Genomic DNA, 18,241 nt, shown 5'->3' with positions numbered 1-18,241 from the left:
GAATGCACAAAATGTATTGCACTCTATTTCTTAGAAAATTGCTTTATACGAAATGAGTAATGGACAATAAGAAAGGGATAGAAAACTTGATCTGGAATGCCTTGCTATTTTGAAGTAAGATGTACTCAAGATATCATCTTCAGTTAGTATGCATTTATTACTTACTTATGTGTGCATTTTGAAAAAACTGAAAGAATTGGGGCTAATTTTTTATATCAGCCTCTACTTGTGGACTGGTGCGCGTTACAAACTAAATTTGTTTAGCTAAGCAAAAAACGAAGAAGAAGAGACCACCACCATTTGTACATCAGTGAGAGAAGAGATTATTTGCCATATGCAACCAGTTTTTCGTTAGTATCGAAACTTTTTGAAGCAAAGTTTTAATGACGAAGAATTTGGTGGGCTGAATGCAATTTAAAACTTGCCATCAACAACAAGAGACTTAAGAAGCTTCACCCAGCTTTTGAATCTGGCAAAAATTAAGCTGGTTTAGATGCTTGACCACGCAAATTTCATATTACGTTCAGCTGCAAAGATATGGCTTTATAAAAACCAAAATCACCTCAATCATTCTGCTCCAAAGTCTGATAAACAAGATTGTTTTGAAGGGGGTTTGAAGGTGGAAGGAAGAAAAACAACTTTGGCGGAGATCTGAAAAACGATATAAGAGGGTTTCCTTCCGATACCTTTTTGCTGACGAATTAAGACATCGCAACTTTCGTTATAACCAAACCCATATATTGTAAAAAATCGGCTTTTTTCTAATACTTCGTGTCTAAGGTCTTGGCTAATTAGGATGTGCTATTGCCACTAAGGTATTATATGTATTTGCCACACCCATTGTGTCAATCCCAGCAAAATACTATGCCAATTTTTTTAAAAATTTGTGGATCTGTAGAAATAATAGGCACTGTCAATTAAGGGAAAACAGTTAATGGCCATACCTACTAGTGGCTATTAATCAATTTGACCAATTGGTGACTAAAAAAGATGTATAATTGCTATGTGGACAACTTTCATAACTAGATAGGCCCAAAAGGCTTGCATGGGAAGGTGATATTAGTTTGTGTAAGAAAATATGAACAGAATGATATAATAATGAGAATCATCATCAGCTAAAGAAATGAACCTATTCGATGAGAAGATTTTCCCCTGCAGTTTAGGACGGGCACTGACAGATTTAATAGTATTTTGGGAAAAGTTTAGAGTGAGAAAGCGGCAGAGAGTTCAAAGTGTAGTAACCTTTCCCTTGTCCAATTTCGAAACTTTCAAAGTGGCTAGTTAATATTGGCGGGTAGCCACAATAGAGTTTTCAAGTGTGACGCTTTAAAAAGATATCTTCAGGGCTTTAAATTTGTACCACATTACTTAATAGGACCTCACGAATTAGATCCAAATATGCAGTTTCAGTTAGATTTGCTATGAATTGAACGAAGTTGGCCAGTAAATGATATTAAATTTGGAAGTATCCTACAGATTTCTGCTATCTTTGCATGGTTCATCAAATTTAGAGCAGAGACAAAATTTCAGTGATTTGATGGTGACAGAGCCTGGGCTCAAGTTTCTACTTAGCCTCTTAGCCAGTTTACTCAAGTTGCTGTTGATGATAAAGAGGCCCCCTAAAAATGTCCCTCTTCAGTAACGTTCCGCACACTATGAAAAAAGTTTGCGCTTACGGATAGTGGAATTACAAGTATCAATGCAGTGATTCTGCTTTTAAAGATGCTCCTGCCGACCAAACATAGTGTGGTCTTTATCCTATAAATGTTGGTGGCAAACCGGGTGTTGCAGGTGGCAGTGAAGCTGAGACTAAGGATGTATATCCACAACCACATGCTTAGGGCTTAGGCCGCTACACTGTCAGAATGAGCTTGATTAATACCGTTGTTATACCACCTGCAAAGTTATAGATAACTCTAAGTTCTTTCACGGAGATTGATACACACAGCAGTTATTTAAAGGTAGAGATATGTTAGGCCGTTTTTAATTCAGCGGTGTATCCTATTGACAATGACCGATGAGACGCTCGATAATAATGGGTCTTTACAAAATACGACGAAAGCTCCAGTTTATAACGACGACGAATGTGATCAAGAGGTTTCTAAGATTACAAATGGGATTGACAATATTGGTTGCAGAGTTGGAGATAAGAAATCAAAAGATGTACTGGAATCCAGTAACCAAGCGATAATAACGATGGAAGCGAATGTCAAACAAGATGGTGATAACGAAATTGGCCAACGTGAGCAAATGTCTTGCCAGAGTTGTCAAGATACACAGGAGGTAATTTGATTTTTCTCAGATATGTACCTACATTGAATTGCTAGCAAATCACATTTTCATGATGGTCTGAATTAGCAGTGCCCCTGTCTAACACAATAATGACTCCGGTTTTACGATTTTCGCAATATAAGCATGGTTAAGGCAATGAAGCAGCAAAGTCAAATAATGTAATGTGTGTTTTAGACCATTAGCATGTCTACATTTCTTGAAGATACAATTATTACAATTATTTTTAGTTTTCTTTGTTATTTAAATGTATTTGCCTTGGCAATCTTAATAAGAATTAATTTACGATTAGGCTTTAAATATCTCTATCCTCTTATTTTAAATATTTGCATATGACTCTATTTAGAAAACCCTGTCTTTTCAAAAATGCCAAATCAACTTTTTTCTCTCTGTTGGTTGAACATCAAATAATTTCCTTACTTTACTCTTTGTTTAGTAGATGGCAAAATATTGAATAAAAGTGGTTGACCAATAATACAAATAGACCAGGCTGTGGTTACCGCAAGTATCACCTGAGCCTGGACAAAATTGTGGGGCATTTCATTTTCAGAGACTAAGAAGAAAAGCCTCCCAGCTCCAAGTGGCACCAGTAGATTCCCGTTTACCATCGCGATTCTGAACACCCAGGTCTATAGCTAACTGAAAATGCCCATCACAATTTCTCTGGGATCGGGTGGTACTTGCCGTAACCACAGCCTGGTCTAAAATTATTACATGCAGTTGCAGTGACACTGAAATTTCATTTTCTTGTTGAAACAAGTGCCCATTTTGAAACATCAAATAATTCCTGGTTGCAAGAAATAGGTGCAACTTTGGTTGGGTTATGATAATCTTCCATTATTCAGGCCTTTCCTGATTTTTTGCGAGGGCTTTTTTCGGCCCACACAGTTTTTTATAACAACGCCTTTATCGAAAGGCGTTGTTATAAACATTACTTCATCTCACTCTCTAATGTTTTAACTAGCTACCACTATATATCAGGGTATTCATAAATAATGTTGTGTCAAAGAGATATATGGTTTTATAAATGTTGTCATAAAAAGGAAATTTCCGTTTCTTTTGACATCAAATGTTAACAAACCATAGTATTACCTGTTGCAACTAACAATGGAATAGAAGATGGTTGTGCAGGAAAGGAACAACAGATAGCATAAAATAGCAAGAATGAGAATTGTTACACAACATTGTCAAGTACGAAATTTTTGTTACAAACACACTCATTTTTTTAAAAAAACAGGCTATAAGAAACGACATCTGGGCAATCGGAAAAAAATTAAAAAGTTTCAGAAATAATTCGTTTTTGCTCTTTGACTCTTCAACAAGGTAAGTGATAAGTGGTTGGGATTTGTCAAAAACATAGAACCCATCATACACCCTTTCTGTACTCTCTCTTTACTTTCGATCCGCATTTCTGCTTCCTTGTATGCTTTGAGGTTTATGTATATGTCATTTGCCGATCTTGATCATGTTATTTTTTTGCTCTTCTGTGCTTTTTTCAGATTAAGAAATTCTTAAGAAAAAATGGGTATTAGAATTTCCTATACCATTAAGAAACTGGAGTACTCAAAGTCGACCTTCATTTCTAATAGAAAAGAACTGTATTTCAGTTATTCTTTGATGCGAATCAACTCAATCTTCCTTTACCCTTTAAATGACTTTTGAATTTTTTTTAATTTTTGATATGTTCTTTAATTTTTTTTAATTTTTTTGAGTTTTTTTCAATTTTTGTAATGTTTGTGAATTTTTTTGTCTTTTTTAATGATTATGGATATTTTTGAATTTGTTCGACTTTTTTTCATTTTTCTTTCATTTTTTTTCATTTTTTTTTCATTTTTTTTTCATTTTTTCCATTTTTTCATATTTTTTAATTTTTTTTGCATTTTTAATTTTTTTTTTCATTTTTTTCATTTTCTTGAATGTTTTTTATATTTTTTTATTTTTTTGATTTTTTATAAAGTTTTTGTATTTTTTAATTTTTTTGTGAATTTATTTCATTTTTTGAATTTTTCGAAGTCCTGCTCTTTTTCTTTTTGAATAAAGATGAGTTTCGTTGGATACTACTCATTATATCTGGTGTTTCTACACAAAACGTTGCCATTTTGCAAAAAAACCAGATATCTCTTTTGTCATTTTAAAGCCTAGTAATGCACATAAAACAACTGTCTTCTTAAGATAAATCATGTTTACAAGTAGACAATGTGATATATTTTTTGGCTTTTATATTCTCAAATATAAATAGATAAACAACAAATTCTGCAAGGGCTAAATAGCCCACGCAGCCAAACCAGCAGAGGTTTTTTTTAACCTGCGTGCTTTTTATTCCCAGAGAGGCCTGATTATTCATTATTCTGAAATCAGATTGTAAGTTATTTCATCGTCTGTTGTATCTATTGTTTGCAACTTTAAAAAACACTTGTATAAACCTTTGATAGAATCTCAATGAAGTTAAACATTTATTCAACTTTTGTCTTCAAGAAATGGGAGTCGTATAAAACCTCGACAGAAGCAAATTTTTCCTTGCTTAAAGAAAAACTAATGAACACAAGGTAAGCTAAATCATTTGTTATTTTGTTTTCTTGCTTTTGATTAATGTCACTTTTATTATCATTCAATGCAAGCTATTTGGTAGATTAAGATTTCGGAAATCGCAGTCTAATAATGAAATTAATAACCAGTATGACGACAAAGAAAAAAGACATAATGTATTTGTCAACTTCTTGCTACATCATAGACAATTTCAATTTAGACAGATCCATTAAGACAGATTAAGTCCATTAGATTAAATAAAGCGTTTCGACTCTGGCTAGAGTCATCTTCAGTATAATTACAGGCGAGAAAAAATCAACTTAAATACAATAAAGGCTAAACAAAGGGGGTCATAAACCATGTGGTAAAGAAGTAAACTGGAGGAGCAATCAGGATGCCAGAGAAGACACAAGGAATAAACAACATAGAGAGATAAACAAGGAGTAAAGGCCCAACAAAGAAAATAATGCCGGAGAGAAAGTGCATGATTTTATTCACTTTCATTCAATTTCAAAAGGTACACCCTATTTTTATAAAAATTTTGCAGGCTTCTTTCATTTGATCTAATGCAGTTTGATCTTTTCTTTCAGTGAGCTGATTAAAGCATACAAACAAAAATGCTTGGGTATGTACATATGTATTTTTGATTTCTCAATAAAATTTGCAGGTCCAGCCCAGATCATAGGCTAATTGCTAGAAGCTAGAATTTGGTTCACTATTTGATGAAATTTTTTCTCAAATGACCTCAAAAGCTTTTTTACAATGAATTTTAAGAACCCTTGCTTTGATTTTAAACTGCAGAAATTTCTACTTTGTGAATTTAAGAGATGTGACAGAATTTTAATTTGATAATTTGATGAAAATTGTTCATCTTGATAAAATCTAATAATTATTCATTATTAAATTTATTAAACTAAGGTAATAGTTTATATTTAAAAATGTAAAATACAGTTTTTGATTGTCTCTAAGGTACTAGCAGTTGAAATGTTTTCTTGTAGAATGTGACAGTCTGTCAAAAGAAAACCAATCCATGGGAGAAAAACTAAAGAAATGCTACAGGTTTGAAATTTGTTTATATTTTTAGAGCTGTTTCGTGCAGATGTAGCCAGTAAGGATTTTAGCAATTTAGACTGAAAAGTTTTAACTAAGATTAAACCAGTTGAATTATAATGAAAAGTCTTTGATCTTTTCAGTGAGAATGGAGCCTTGAGAGTTCAACTAGAAAAGGCAAAGCAGGCAAACGAGCCCTTGAAAAAGGTTTGCATTCTCACTTTCTTTTTGTCCATTTGTTGTTGATGTTTTATGTAATCCAGAAAAAGCTTCATCCTTTAGTCCTAGGAATTTCTAATTGCACTTACTTAAATTTGAAGACCCAATGTGGAATAAAAAATTTAAACACTTTTTGTCTTTTTATAGTACAGATTGAAAGATTTAATTAAGCCCAATGTTTTAGTGTTCTGAAATACCCATTAGAGCTTGAGGTCTGCTCAATTGTCTTTTTACAAAGAGTCTTTTGCTAAGGAGTACTAACAATTGGTATTGCAGAAATTATTTGGAAAACCCTTTGGTCAACTTCTTCTCCTTTCAGTAAAAGAATTTTTAAATAAGTTATCAATTATATATATAGAAGAAAGCATTTCAAAAGCAGAGGGTCACATGTGGGCAGAAAAAGAGCACCTCCATGAACTGCAATTAGGTACTTTTGCCTCTGTTTTCAAAAAGTGTTTTGTAGGGACCCCTTTGCACCCTGGCTGTGTCCATGTTATCAATAGAACTGCAAGATTATTTGCAGTCAGGTACTAACCTTGAGTTTTTATGTGTTTTCTCAAAACAATACATATTAGTAGATATGCTTATCTCCCTAGAAAAGTATCTGCTTGCAAATATGCAATTTCCCCTCACAATATTACTTACACTTTTATTCTGTTAGTAATTGGGAGGTCTTTTATATATGGCCATCTAATTATTTTTTTACAACATAGCTTGTACTCTCCTTTTGATTTAAAAAATGTGCCATTTACCTGTGTTTTGCTCTCTTTTATGCTACAAGAGTTTAAAAATTGTTCAAAAAAGTCATTTGAAAGTTGGTATTTTGATGTTGTGATGTTCCTTAAAACCTTAAATTTACTGCAAAGAAGTCTCTTTCATAAGATTTTTGTCATGACAGCCCTATCTGCAACCATCATCAAAAGCAAATTGTAGCATTGAAGTTAGTTTCTAAATTTGAATAATCTAAATGTAGCTCCATGAATTATTTTTGCATCTATTATTTTTAGGCTGCTACCAGGTTTGAAAATGAAAAGAAGTACTCTGAAGCACGGATTGAAGATTTGACAGAACAACTAAAAACAAAACAGGTAATTTGAAATGAAATGAATGAAGTTAAACCCCCAAGAAATGCTTTTATGCAAAAAAAGGATTCCTCTTTTCTGTAATTTTCTCTTTGTCTATGTTGGTCTGTCAGAAACCTTTTCTACATCTACAAAAGCCTAGAAGGGAACCTAGCATTCAAGGTACAAATATAAGTTTACATTCTTACTAACACTGATTCTAATCAAACACATTGTTTTAGAGTCATGTTGACAACCTTGAAGATGCTTTGATCGACAAAGTGGCAATGTCAACCTCAATCAATGCCTCTTCAAAGAAGTTCGAGAAAGAAAATGCATCATTAACAACCAAGTAAGTTTCTAAAATTCCATATCATTTTTATCAAATCATTAAATGAAAAAATATTCAATTGTTTGTGAAGAATCAATAAAAGGCAGTCAAGGTCATGTTTTCATCAATTGTTAGGGTTGATTATTTGAATTAGAACAAAAGGTTTATCTTTGTTTGCCCAGCTATAAATACTTTCTAACGTAATTGTAGTCGTTCATTTTTTCTATAATTGACACAAATATCTTTTTCCAGGTTAGAGAAAAAAGAAAAGGAGATTGAAAAGCTGAAAACCCAGGTTAAAACGGCAAAAAGTATGTTTTGTTGTTTGATACTAAAAAAGTTTCTTTTGTTCTTGGCAACTAGTTGTTGGCTGAATGGTTTTGATGAAGATATGTATTATGAAAATAGTTAATATATTTATTCAGTAGGTAGTTGTGGTTTTAATTTGAAATCTAGTAATTCTGATCATACAACTCTCCTCCACAAGCAAGTTCTTGATAGTCTTTTACCGTTTAAACAACATGCTTTAGTGTATATAAATTTTGAAGAACATTTTTTAGGATTAAAGAGGCTCGCGGGGCAAGCTAATTTATGAGGCATGCATTTTGTTTATCTTTAATGTTTATCTTTTTTCCATGAAGCTGCTAGGCGAGAAGCAGATAAAAGAACCAAAGATGCTAAGAAGCAAATTGAAATGATGACTCAGCAGATCAAAAACTTCCAGGTAAAGTTGTTTTTTTACAATCTTTGGTTATCCAGCTCACTATGTTTGATTCATGAAAGGCAATGGACTATTAAGACAAAGATTCCTATGGCCAATTTTCATTGAAAAGTAATGTCAACTCACATTTTATCATGAATGTGGTAGTTTCATTTTAAATAAAATGTACCATCAACTTCGCGTCCCTTTTCTACCGTGTTTGTCATGGTCGGTCACCTGTGGCTAAGCTTTCTTTTTGGAGGCCTTGGGCGTTCAATAACCCTGCTTCGATAAGGGTAGTAACAAAAAGTAACTGCTGGCCATCTAGAATTTTCAGTACATTCAGAACGTGCGGTTGAATTCTCAACATCTAGAATTTAAGAGCGGGCTGCTGTAGGTCCATGAACTAAAGTTTGGGCGCCCCTGGTTTAGAAGCTGCTATACATGCCTCTACAAGCTTTGAACCTTTTAGTGAGCTTTTAATATTACAGCAAGGTTAAATGTATTGATATTGTCAATAAATTTCCCTTTAGTTCACTAGATTATGTCGTGCATTTTCATATATTTATTCAATCTCATGATAACATATTATCTTTTATATGAATCTATTTAGTTTTTTCCATTACAGCTTTACTTGTTGGATTGCTGCTATGATTAGAATTTGTCGGCTCCAATCAAAATAATTCTGTTTGACCTGTAGTTATCTTGACTTATAATTTAACGGATGTCAATTTTTAAAAAAAAAATTTCTGTTGTCAGGATAAACTAAATGGCATAAAAGAATCTCCAAAAAAAGGTGAGTTATCCCTAGTTTTGTATGTTCCAGCAGCTAGTTGAGTTTTGTTTCTACGTTTACAGAAAACAAATCACTTTCCAGGGAAGCCGAATTTTTACCATCACCATTGGATAGAGTAGCTTGACAAACACATGGCACCGGGGATCTTCTGTTATACTTTTACTTTGTACCCAGAATTACTTTTGCAGGAAATTTATAATTGGTTACAGTGTTATGTTCACGGTTTTTGTATAACATTCTTCTTCTTCATGAATTCCCTAGCTTATTTTGCTTGCTTGAGCGGTTTTCGAAGGCTTCTGGGATTCTTTACCCCTCTCCTCTCCTTTGTTGTGGCTGATTGTGTTATTTTAAGCATGTCTTGTTTTAAATCTTTAGGACAGCGCCAAAGAAAGGGAATCAAATCTCAAAAGACTAGCATTCGGTTTGTTAAAAGGTGAGTCTGTTTGAATAAAGTTCCAAAATGTAACGTCATAAAAATCTGTTTCTAGAGTTCTTAAATTTCGACAACATCGCAAGAAAGAGCATTATAGAATAACTCAGAATGTACAAAACCAGTTGAATGTAGATAAAATGTATTCTGTGGGTATGACAGTATAAATCCACAGAAAGCAATCAAATCACTCATTTTAACTTTCAGTGATTAAATTACTATCTTTATACACAGTAGCTGTGCCGGCACACAAAAGAGAGAGGATGACTCACCTAACGGTGAAATTACCAATCTTGAGAATGATACAGGTAATTTCATCATATAATTTCAATGGGTTTACTGCCTCTTTAATCTTTCAATACAACTAGAGAGTAGTTTTGCTTTCGTACCAAGTGCATTTCACTCAGAGCTCTATCATGCACAAGAAAGTTGCAATAACCACTATGCAAATATAGATACTTTGTACATGTGTCTGTTTTTGCATTCTTGTTTATAAAAGTAGCGGAAAAAAGGAAAGATGTTACTTCTTTCTGAATAAAAACACTGTAAAAGCATCTTAAACAACCATCTTTGTTATTTGGTTTGGGCTCTGCCTGACACAAGTTCGTTAAAATTTGATATATTGTCTGTTATTTATTTTATAAAGTTATTTAGATTTGGTTAAAAATTCTGATCGCACTTCGCTTTATGTCAGCTTGTGAATGTTTCCCTAGACTTTTTGCAAATGAAAAGTGACTTGCTAACAAAATATGCTGTGGGAAAACACCACAGGAGTTGAGTCTTGTTTGAATGATAGTATACATGTACAGTTATTCAATCTCTGGCCCTCAACCTTTTGCAACTGGACCCTCTGTCATTTTCTTTCAATTTCATTCTAGTCTAGATAAATTTGATGAAAATCTTTCTTTGCTTTCAGAGATAAGCACCAATGACGTAATAATTGCAGAAGATACACAGGATGACGAGGTAGCTGAAATCCTATGCAATGTTGTACACAAGCCACCTGGAAACTCAGACTCTTTCAAAGACAGCTTTGTTCCCGAATTTGCCATTCCTTCGCCACCATTATCACCAATACCTCCATCTCCAGCTCCAATAAGAAACAGAACCAAAGGGGCTGTCCAAATTCAAAGAGGAATGCAAAAGAAAAGGGCAAAATTAGACTTTAGCAAAAGCGAGAGTACTGTTTCTAATCCCAGTAGATCTTTGAGTCCAAAAATCTGCAAAAGTGATGCAGCGAGTATGCCTCGAAACAAGAATAAACATCGAAAAAGGAAGTTTATTGATCGTCAGTATTCGAGTGACGTGGATGACGACTCGAATGAAGATGTTCCTTTTAAAAATGTCTCTGTTTTGAAAAGGTCTTCTAGTGAACCTGCGTTAAACGCTCTCGCAAAAACCATGGCTGGAAGTTTTGATATAACACTTGAAAGGACCACGTTTATACTTAAAGGCGAAAGAGATGGATCGTCAAACAATGAAGAAACAGAGTGCTCTCTGACTGGCCAAGATGACCTTGTTTTTAGCAATTCAAATGAGGATAATTCCAGCAATATTTCAGATGGGGCTACTTGTAGATTGACGGATGATTTATTAGGCACTATTTCCAGTGATGAAGAAGATATACACGACTCTAATGGCGATGAAGTGAATGGCTATGATGATAACCTTTGTAAAGCCTCTCGAAGCCCTAATATCAGCAAAGAGCAAAGTACTCCGTCAGTAATAGGTGACGCAAACTGTAACACAGTGCCAGGAACGAATGAAGAAGCATCAGATGTCAATTTGGAAGAGACAACAAAGAATTCCGCAGATTTCTCGAACTCCTTTCTAGTTGCCAATTTAACTGCAAGGACTGGAGGTACTGCATTTTATAATCTGAGTGCAGAAAGCGTTCAAGATACTGTTATGCAGCAATGTGAAGAAAAAGATACAAGCACATCTTTAAAGCAAGACACTCTTAAAGAAGACTCCGAACAAGATCAAGTGCACAGTGAAAAAAGGACAGAGGATTATAATGTCAGTGACGTAGGTCCACCAGTTAGTTCTGAGGTATACGAGAATCTCGGTGAACATTCATCAGCTGACCCGGACAGAAATGCTGTAAAGTCTAGTAATGAATCGGTTAAAACAGACACATGTGAATTTCCTGGAAATCACGAGGTTCTATTAAGTGAAGATCGAGCTGTTTTTACAAAGATACACGGAAGTACCCATGATTCGCAAACAGCGGAAGACGAAAATGAAAATGAAGTAAAAGAAAGCAAGGATCAGAAGGGTAGATCGAATTCCTCAGAAAACAAAAAAGACAGTGATGGAAAACATTTAGATGATTTCAGAAAAAGTCACAATAAAAGGTCAATTAAGTCATTGGGTATCTGTCAAGACGAACCATCGGTCAGTTTCAAGAAATCGAGATTCACTGAAGACAAAAAGGAAGAGATTGAACAGGAAATAGTGAATAGCCAAAGAATTGCAACGAAAACTTCCGGGACAAGTTCAGAAGAAAATCTTGATAAAAGTGTTGACATAAGTTCTGCAAAAACTATTACATTCCAAAATGTTAGTATTTCAGACTATTCGGCTTCAGAGAGCGTTGCTAAGAAACCAAATCTCACGTCAACTGAGAGTGTAGATATGTCGGTAAAGAGCAAGCAAAATTTGGTTTCGACTGAATTTTATTTCAAGCGTTCTCAAGCCCCAGCTTATCTAGACAATAGTTCGCATTTAAAAACAGCTGTTACTACAGACGAAGGCCATGTGACAGTAAAGAGTGAACGTAAAGATTTAAAATTACTTACAAAAGTGGACTTTGTTGTTTCTGAACACAGTAATACCGTCCAATGTGTTTCCAAAACCAAAGAAAGGAAATTGGTATCAACTCTGTCAAGTGAAGAAAAATCTCAAAACCTGTGCAGCTTAAACCAAGAGAAAGACAACTTTTTGTTTGAAAATCATGTTTTGTCAGAAATAGAATCAAGTTTCGATAGCAAGAAGTTGTTAAAAACAAAATCCTCGGAAGCTTTGAAAGTTGAAAATAGTTTCAGACCGTCTGTCAAAACCTCTCTGGAAGGGCAAAGTCAAAGCGGCGCTGTATGTGTTGATCTGAATTTGCAAAAGGAGACCAATGGAAAATCATCTTCTGGTTCAGAAGAACCCGGATCAACATTGATTAACAGATTGCTGCAAAGCTCTGATAACTGCGTTTCAACAGCTTCGGGTGATAATGACATTAAAGAACAATCAAGTGGTCCTCTTGCGCAGGCGATTTCTTCAAGCCAAAGTACTGCCATAAAAATGACGTCATCTGATAACGTAGCTGACTTAGGACAGCAAGAGATCGAGATGGAGATCTCCATTGCTTCAATCATGGCGGAGGAGACAGCCTCTTTTCCGCGACTGTCCCCTCTCCCTCCATCTCCCCCTTGCCAACAGCTACCAATGTTGTCCCCACTGCCAATTACTCCATTGCCAGATTTAGTGTCGCCTCTTTTATCGCCACCAAAACTTGCCTCGCCATCATTAATGCATGGCATCAGCCTGGTTAGCAGCGCCAGTCAGCTTTCAATGCTTGCAAAACCCCAGGCAATGCTGCCATTCAATTCAAAACGAACACTGGATTTCACGTTGAAAACAGATGGTTCTGCCAAAAAAAAGTTGGTTAATGGGATCAAGAATGGCAGTGTGCCTCCTGAACCAGCGCTTGCTGAAATCGCCGCTGAAGTCAAGAACGACTCTGTTAATGAAAAGATTGAACTCCTGGCTGGTAGAAGTGCAAACACATCATTACTGCAGGAGGTTTCAGGTCACAGTGCTAAAATTGGTAGTGATAAAAATGGGACAGTTGCAGAAGGGAAAGCAGGGTGTAGGGTTTCATTATTTGCAGATACCAAGTCAATTTTGTCGTTTGATGCGAATTTTGATGGAAGTGTTGAGAGGGGAACTGAAGGAGACAAAGAACAAAGGTTTGTTGATACAGAGAAAAGTCTCCGCAAAGAGATACAAGAGCCCTGTTCCCGTCGAAGTAAAAGAAAGGTGGAAGAAAATTCTGATGAGTTACACGGGCGATCATTGCGAAGTAAAAAGGGAAGTCAACCAAGTATGATTGGAGAAAAGAAGGTAGATGAAGAAAGAATATGTAACAATTTTGACACTTTTGAAGAAGATGCTTCGTCCAGAGGATGCGCCCCTAACAGGAGAAAAGGACAGAGCAAGCCGGAAAGCAAGCGAATCCTTCGCAGCACAGTTCAAGGTAAAAAAGTCAAGGACAATCCATTTGCAAATAAAGTTAACGCTGGTATAGGCAATAGAGGCAAAAAATACACAGGGAATAATGCTAGAATTTGCCAAGGAGATGCCCAGCAAAATGTCAAATCGGAAGTCAATGATATGGGTGATATCAATCGTGATATAGAGTCCAAAGAAAGTTCTTTAAAATCAACGTTGTGTATTCCCACAAGCTGTCCAAGTGATTATGACCTTGTGAATAATGATAAGGTCGACAATAATGTCGCTGAGAAGAGCCTCCCTACCAGGGGTGTTAGGCAGTCCGAAGTAGAATATGCGCAGTTCTGTTTAGCATGTTTGAAGAACAATGCAACACCCAAAGAAGTGGTTCAACGGTTCAGCTCATTTAAGAACGTGTCATCAGCCACTTCAATCGTATCGGCCATAATTGCGTTCTTAAAACTTGAGGGCCAAGAAAATCTTCTTCCTGCTTATCAGAGATTGGGCTGTGTTGACGTCAGTGGCCAGTTTGAGGTTGAAAGCATTAAAATGCAACCGAGGCAAAATGAAACGAGTAATCATGTAGAAAGTTTTAGCAACCTACCCGTTCTTACAGAAATGGAACAGCTGATATTGAGGGTTGTTGCAGACTGTATGAAGATTCCACACTTAAACAATATCCTTAAGCTTTTACTGCAGCGTTTACCCAAGTCGATTCTTGGCGAATCAAATACGAGAAAAGAAGGAATGTTATCGCTAAGGTGAGATACATAACATTAAATTTTAGTAAGTTGTCATTGCTCATTGTGATTTTATAACATAGTACTCCGTTTTTTTTAAAGGGGTGCTCCATTTTTTGTTCTGTGTATCATGCTACCTTCTCGCAGCTTCTCTAAATTTTGAAAATCTTATTTCCTTCTTTTGTAATTTAAATCTATCCATTATTTGTTTATTTGTCAGTTTATTATAAGACAATACACACAAGGCTTTGCAAAAGGGTAATGAATTAGACAATATCCAACAGTCCCTACGATACATTAGAGATATCTGTAAGTAAAGCAAGAATACGAACCTTAACTTTATTGTGTTGTGTTTTAAGGGTCTTTCACACCGCTTGCTGCTTCAGAGTTTCTAAATTTTCTTATTCAGAAATTCCCTTCCTCCCAGAATCTGACAACCCGTATCAATCCAAAATTTGAATCGTTATTAAGACCGTATCAAGAAACATTTCAAGTTTTGAATCACGACTTAAAAGTTATTCATCATTTCTTCATTTCTGAAGCTTCAATAGGACTCCTTGGACATTCCCTCGACATTCATTATTGCAGAAGAACCTCAACCTCTTACTTGGGATCTACTCGAACTTATATTCCATTTCAATTTTTTGCAAAATTGTTCGGTATAAATGATAAATTGGTTTTCGACCGCCTTTCAGCCGACTAATGACAGCTTTGAGTTGTGGCAACCAGAATGTCGATGGCTACAAAGATTTCTTGTACAATGTTACTTGGAGTAAGGCTCTCTCAGAGATTCACGGTGCTATTTTGATTTCCTGCTTTTGCGTGTGGCCTAAGTTGTTTTCGAGCGCAAATGACCCACTAGAGATTCTCGAACGAAGGGATAGATTTGGAACCCAGTCAATTTTGTTCTCAACTCAAGTCATTGCTTGCTACAAAGCATCAGAGGACAAAGACTCGTTGACGCACAAGGTAAGTTTTTGATTCTGTTTTGGAAGATTTGTTTGATATAGAACACTGTAAAGCAAAGATTATATTACAAAAATTCAGTGATATTGCTGTTGGTTTTGTTCGCAAGACAAAAGTAGCGATTGACATTATCCAACGAACTTGGGAATACTGTATTGAACTAATGTCATGAACTTCTGAATGGCGCTTAATCTTGATGCTAAAAACCGCACAGTCTCCTTTAATTGATAGCCGTCGGTACGATTAATATTTCGACATCTTTTTTCAGGCTCTGCAGAAAATTCTTCCGTGGTCTTCGACAAAACACGATCTTCTCGATAGTCTGTGCGATGTACTGATGGACTTGCTGGAAAGTGACCATCTCCAGAATGACTGCTTATCCACAGGTGCGTAATTAGAATCAAGTGTATTTTTGTTTGTCGAATGCATCTGATGCCAGGATGTTTCCCTCGCCAGGCCACAGCTACATTGAGGCCCTTTATCCTATTCTAAAGTTTACTGGTCATACTGTACGCCCCCCCCCCAATCTTAACAGCAGTACCTCTTCTAAAGCTGTGCCTCTCTCCTTCCAGATTTATGAATTTTATTTAGGTTTGCATAAAGATTTTTATTTCTGCCTTCTTCCCCTAGATTCAAACGAGTTCTTTGGACCCGCCGTAAATGACATCAAAAGGTCATTTCTACTCTTAGCAAGACACAAAGGTTGGATCTGGTGTAACAATACGCTAATTCGTGAATATCTGTGGAACATTTTTCGTCGATGGAGTCAGCAATTCTCAGCTAAGAGCAATGCTGTTGAGAAAAAGGTTTCCGATGCAACGATTGCCACATCAATTAGGATTATAGGTATTTCGGTCGATATTATCTGTCAATTTCGTTTTTCTTGGGGGTAAGCTATAAGGAGTCGTTGACGCTGCATGCTGATGTCTTGCTAAGGATTGGAAAAACATGTGTATATTTCTAATGATTCGTCACGTTTACCTCTCGGCGTCGACCACCTTATGATTCAAATTGATTTGGATTTTAGTTTGTTTCATTTAAGAACCCATTTTATTTGCCAGTAGCTGTGTCTGCCACAAAACTCTTAATCTTTGTTGGTTTATAAATTGATTTTCAATCATTTAATTGGGTTTTTATTTCAAGACTGAAATCTGTTTTGCTTCTTCTTGTTTCAGGGGAGGTATCACAACTCGGGCTGGAAGAAGGATACGAAGACTTTGGAATTATTGTCAGAATGTGTACTGGAATACTCAGTAGATCCAAGATTCTTGCTGCAAGTAAGTTGTTGCCAGTTTTCCGAATTAAAAATCAGTCAGAAATTTTTTTGTATGAAATCTGCCATCCCTTAAAATGTCTTTGTATCAAGTCTAATGCTCTCGAAAATGCCTACATTGAGACATTGAATAGTGCAGTTTTGTGCAGAAAAGAAGTCAACAGACTAGATGTCTTAATAGAACGATAAAGACTGGAGCTGTAGAAATAAGTGAGGAAGTAACTAGCGGCACTGCAGCTCAGACCTTTGAATAGCTAAAGCCCATATTTGTTGCTGTCTGTCCACCGTGAAAATGTTGATTAATACCTAGTTAAAATATGCTTAAATTACAACAGTTAAAATATAATAGTTTTAATCAAAATGCAACACTTCTATGGGCTTGCGTGAAACCAACATCTAAGTTCTCCTTTCCTTTATCTTTCAAGATTGATCCCATTTGTGCAGTTATTCTCTGCAGCTGGCGAACCTTTGGGCTCCTTATCTCCAAGCGAAGCTCTTTTTATACTCCAATAATAAAGCCCTCAATTTGCTTCCTATTTATTTGTCTGATCTTTTTTTTCTAGTACCAAAAATTGTTCAGACAGCCTCTGCCTACACCTTGCTAGACATTGTATCAACTGATCGAGAATCAATAACAGCTCAACTAACATCGTGGCTTGCTCAAACAAAATGCGGCATTCCCTTTGAACTTGAGCAGAAGATACACTCCTTGCAAGGTCAGAAAGACTTTTGATTTTCAAAAAGCAGTCCCAAATGGTCTCTCCTTGCTGGATTTGCTATCTCGACACACTCAAAAGTTCTTCGCGAAATTAAAAGTCGTAACATACAAGCGAGTTTTTATAACCCATACCATTTGGTGTATCTTTGCAAGACATTTTTTGTTAATAGTGACATTTCTTATTGTACATAGATGTTATTTTTATATGTTATATGTTTGTGTTTCTTTATAAGATATCAAGCGCTCTTGTCCAGGATCTATTTTGAGTTTGCGCTTCCTAAGAAGACCCTAGTGGAAGACAAGCACTAAAGACACTAATTTTATTCATAGAAAATGCTTTTTAATGTAACGTCACCCTAATACTGCCCTCGTTTTTATACTGAGTTCTGCTGATACGCTCCTTCAGTGCAAAATATTATCAATGCATGCATTTTTCGTCACAGACTCATTGTGTGGCCTTGCATAATAGTTCGAGGAAGGCAGAACTACCCGTTGGCTATATGGTGTAAGCTCTTACAGTGCCAACTTTAGTGTTTGTAATTTCATATCTGTGTTAGAAAACTATTCTTTGACGTTTATGAATGATTTTTACCCCTCCTTGATGAAAAGACCGTACAATTATACCTTTTGCATTCACACCTTAAAAGCAGCAATTATTTGTAAAAACAAACCTGCCCCGTGTATAGTAGCTTACGTCGCAGATTTGTATCATACTTGATGTTCAGATTTATATACCAAAAGTTATTTGATTTATACATGAAAATTTGGAATTGATACTGTAAAAAGACCTCGATTATGTTATACTTTTAAGCGTCATTTTCTTTTGTTGTTATCTTACGAAAGATCAGACTCTAGTAAAGAATTTTGACTGCTATCGAGATTTATGCATAACGGTAGTTGTACCTTAATTATGCT

At 35.6% G+C, this 18,241-nt stretch overlaps 1 protein-coding gene across 2 annotated transcripts; it reads left to right on the top strand.

The window, feature by feature from the left end:
- Positions 1 to 275: 275 nt before the first annotated feature.
- LOC135681715 (uncharacterized) lies at positions 276 to 18,130 on the top strand. Of its 2 annotated transcripts, none has more exons than XM_065196304.2 (18): positions 276 to 2,283; positions 4,765 to 4,835; positions 5,406 to 5,440; positions 5,814 to 5,874; positions 6,009 to 6,072; positions 7,092 to 7,172; positions 7,388 to 7,497; positions 7,729 to 7,787; positions 8,118 to 8,200; positions 8,936 to 8,972; positions 9,348 to 9,405; positions 9,640 to 9,710; positions 10,319 to 14,390; positions 15,065 to 15,338; positions 15,604 to 15,721; positions 15,966 to 16,181; positions 16,511 to 16,612; positions 17,172 to 18,130. In XM_065196304.2, the coding sequence occupies exons 1-18, from the start codon at positions 2,011 to 2,013 to the stop codon at positions 17,339 to 17,341; spliced, it is 5,955 nt and encodes a 1,984-aa protein (XP_065052376.2). In that variant the 5' UTR covers positions 276 to 2,010; the 3' UTR covers positions 17,342 to 18,130. The 2 variants fall into 2 exon arrangements, with proteins under 2 accessions (XP_065052376.2, XP_065052375.2); XM_065196303.2 differs by having other exon boundaries at positions 277 to 2,283; positions 9,637 to 9,710.
- Positions 18,131 to 18,241: the final 111 nt, after the last annotated feature.

Source organism: Rhopilema esculentum, chromosome 12 (assembly GCF_057945365.1).
Source record: "Rhopilema esculentum isolate cy_ngs chromosome 12, ASM5794536v1, whole genome shotgun sequence".
Lineage (NCBI taxonomy): Eukaryota > Metazoa > Cnidaria > Scyphozoa > Rhizostomeae > Rhizostomatidae > Rhopilema > Rhopilema esculentum.
This window is presented reverse-complemented; position numbering and strand designations above follow the sequence as displayed.

What these genes read in the sequence shown, in the direction of transcription:
- LOC135681715 (XM_065196303.2), top strand. Translation starts at nt 2,011, where the DNA reads ATGACCGATGAGACGCTCGATAATAATGGGTCTTTACAAAATACGACG. An exon ending in AAACTAAAGAAATGCTACAG is followed by an intron (nt 5,875 to 6,008) that starts GTTTGAAATTTG and finishes TGATCTTTTCAG; the next exon opens with TGAGAATGGAGCCTTGAGAG. An exon ending in AAGACTCGTTGACGCACAAG is followed by an intron (nt 15,339 to 15,603) that starts GTAAGTTTTTGA and finishes ATCTTTTTTCAG; the next exon opens with GCTCTGCAGAAAATTCTTCC.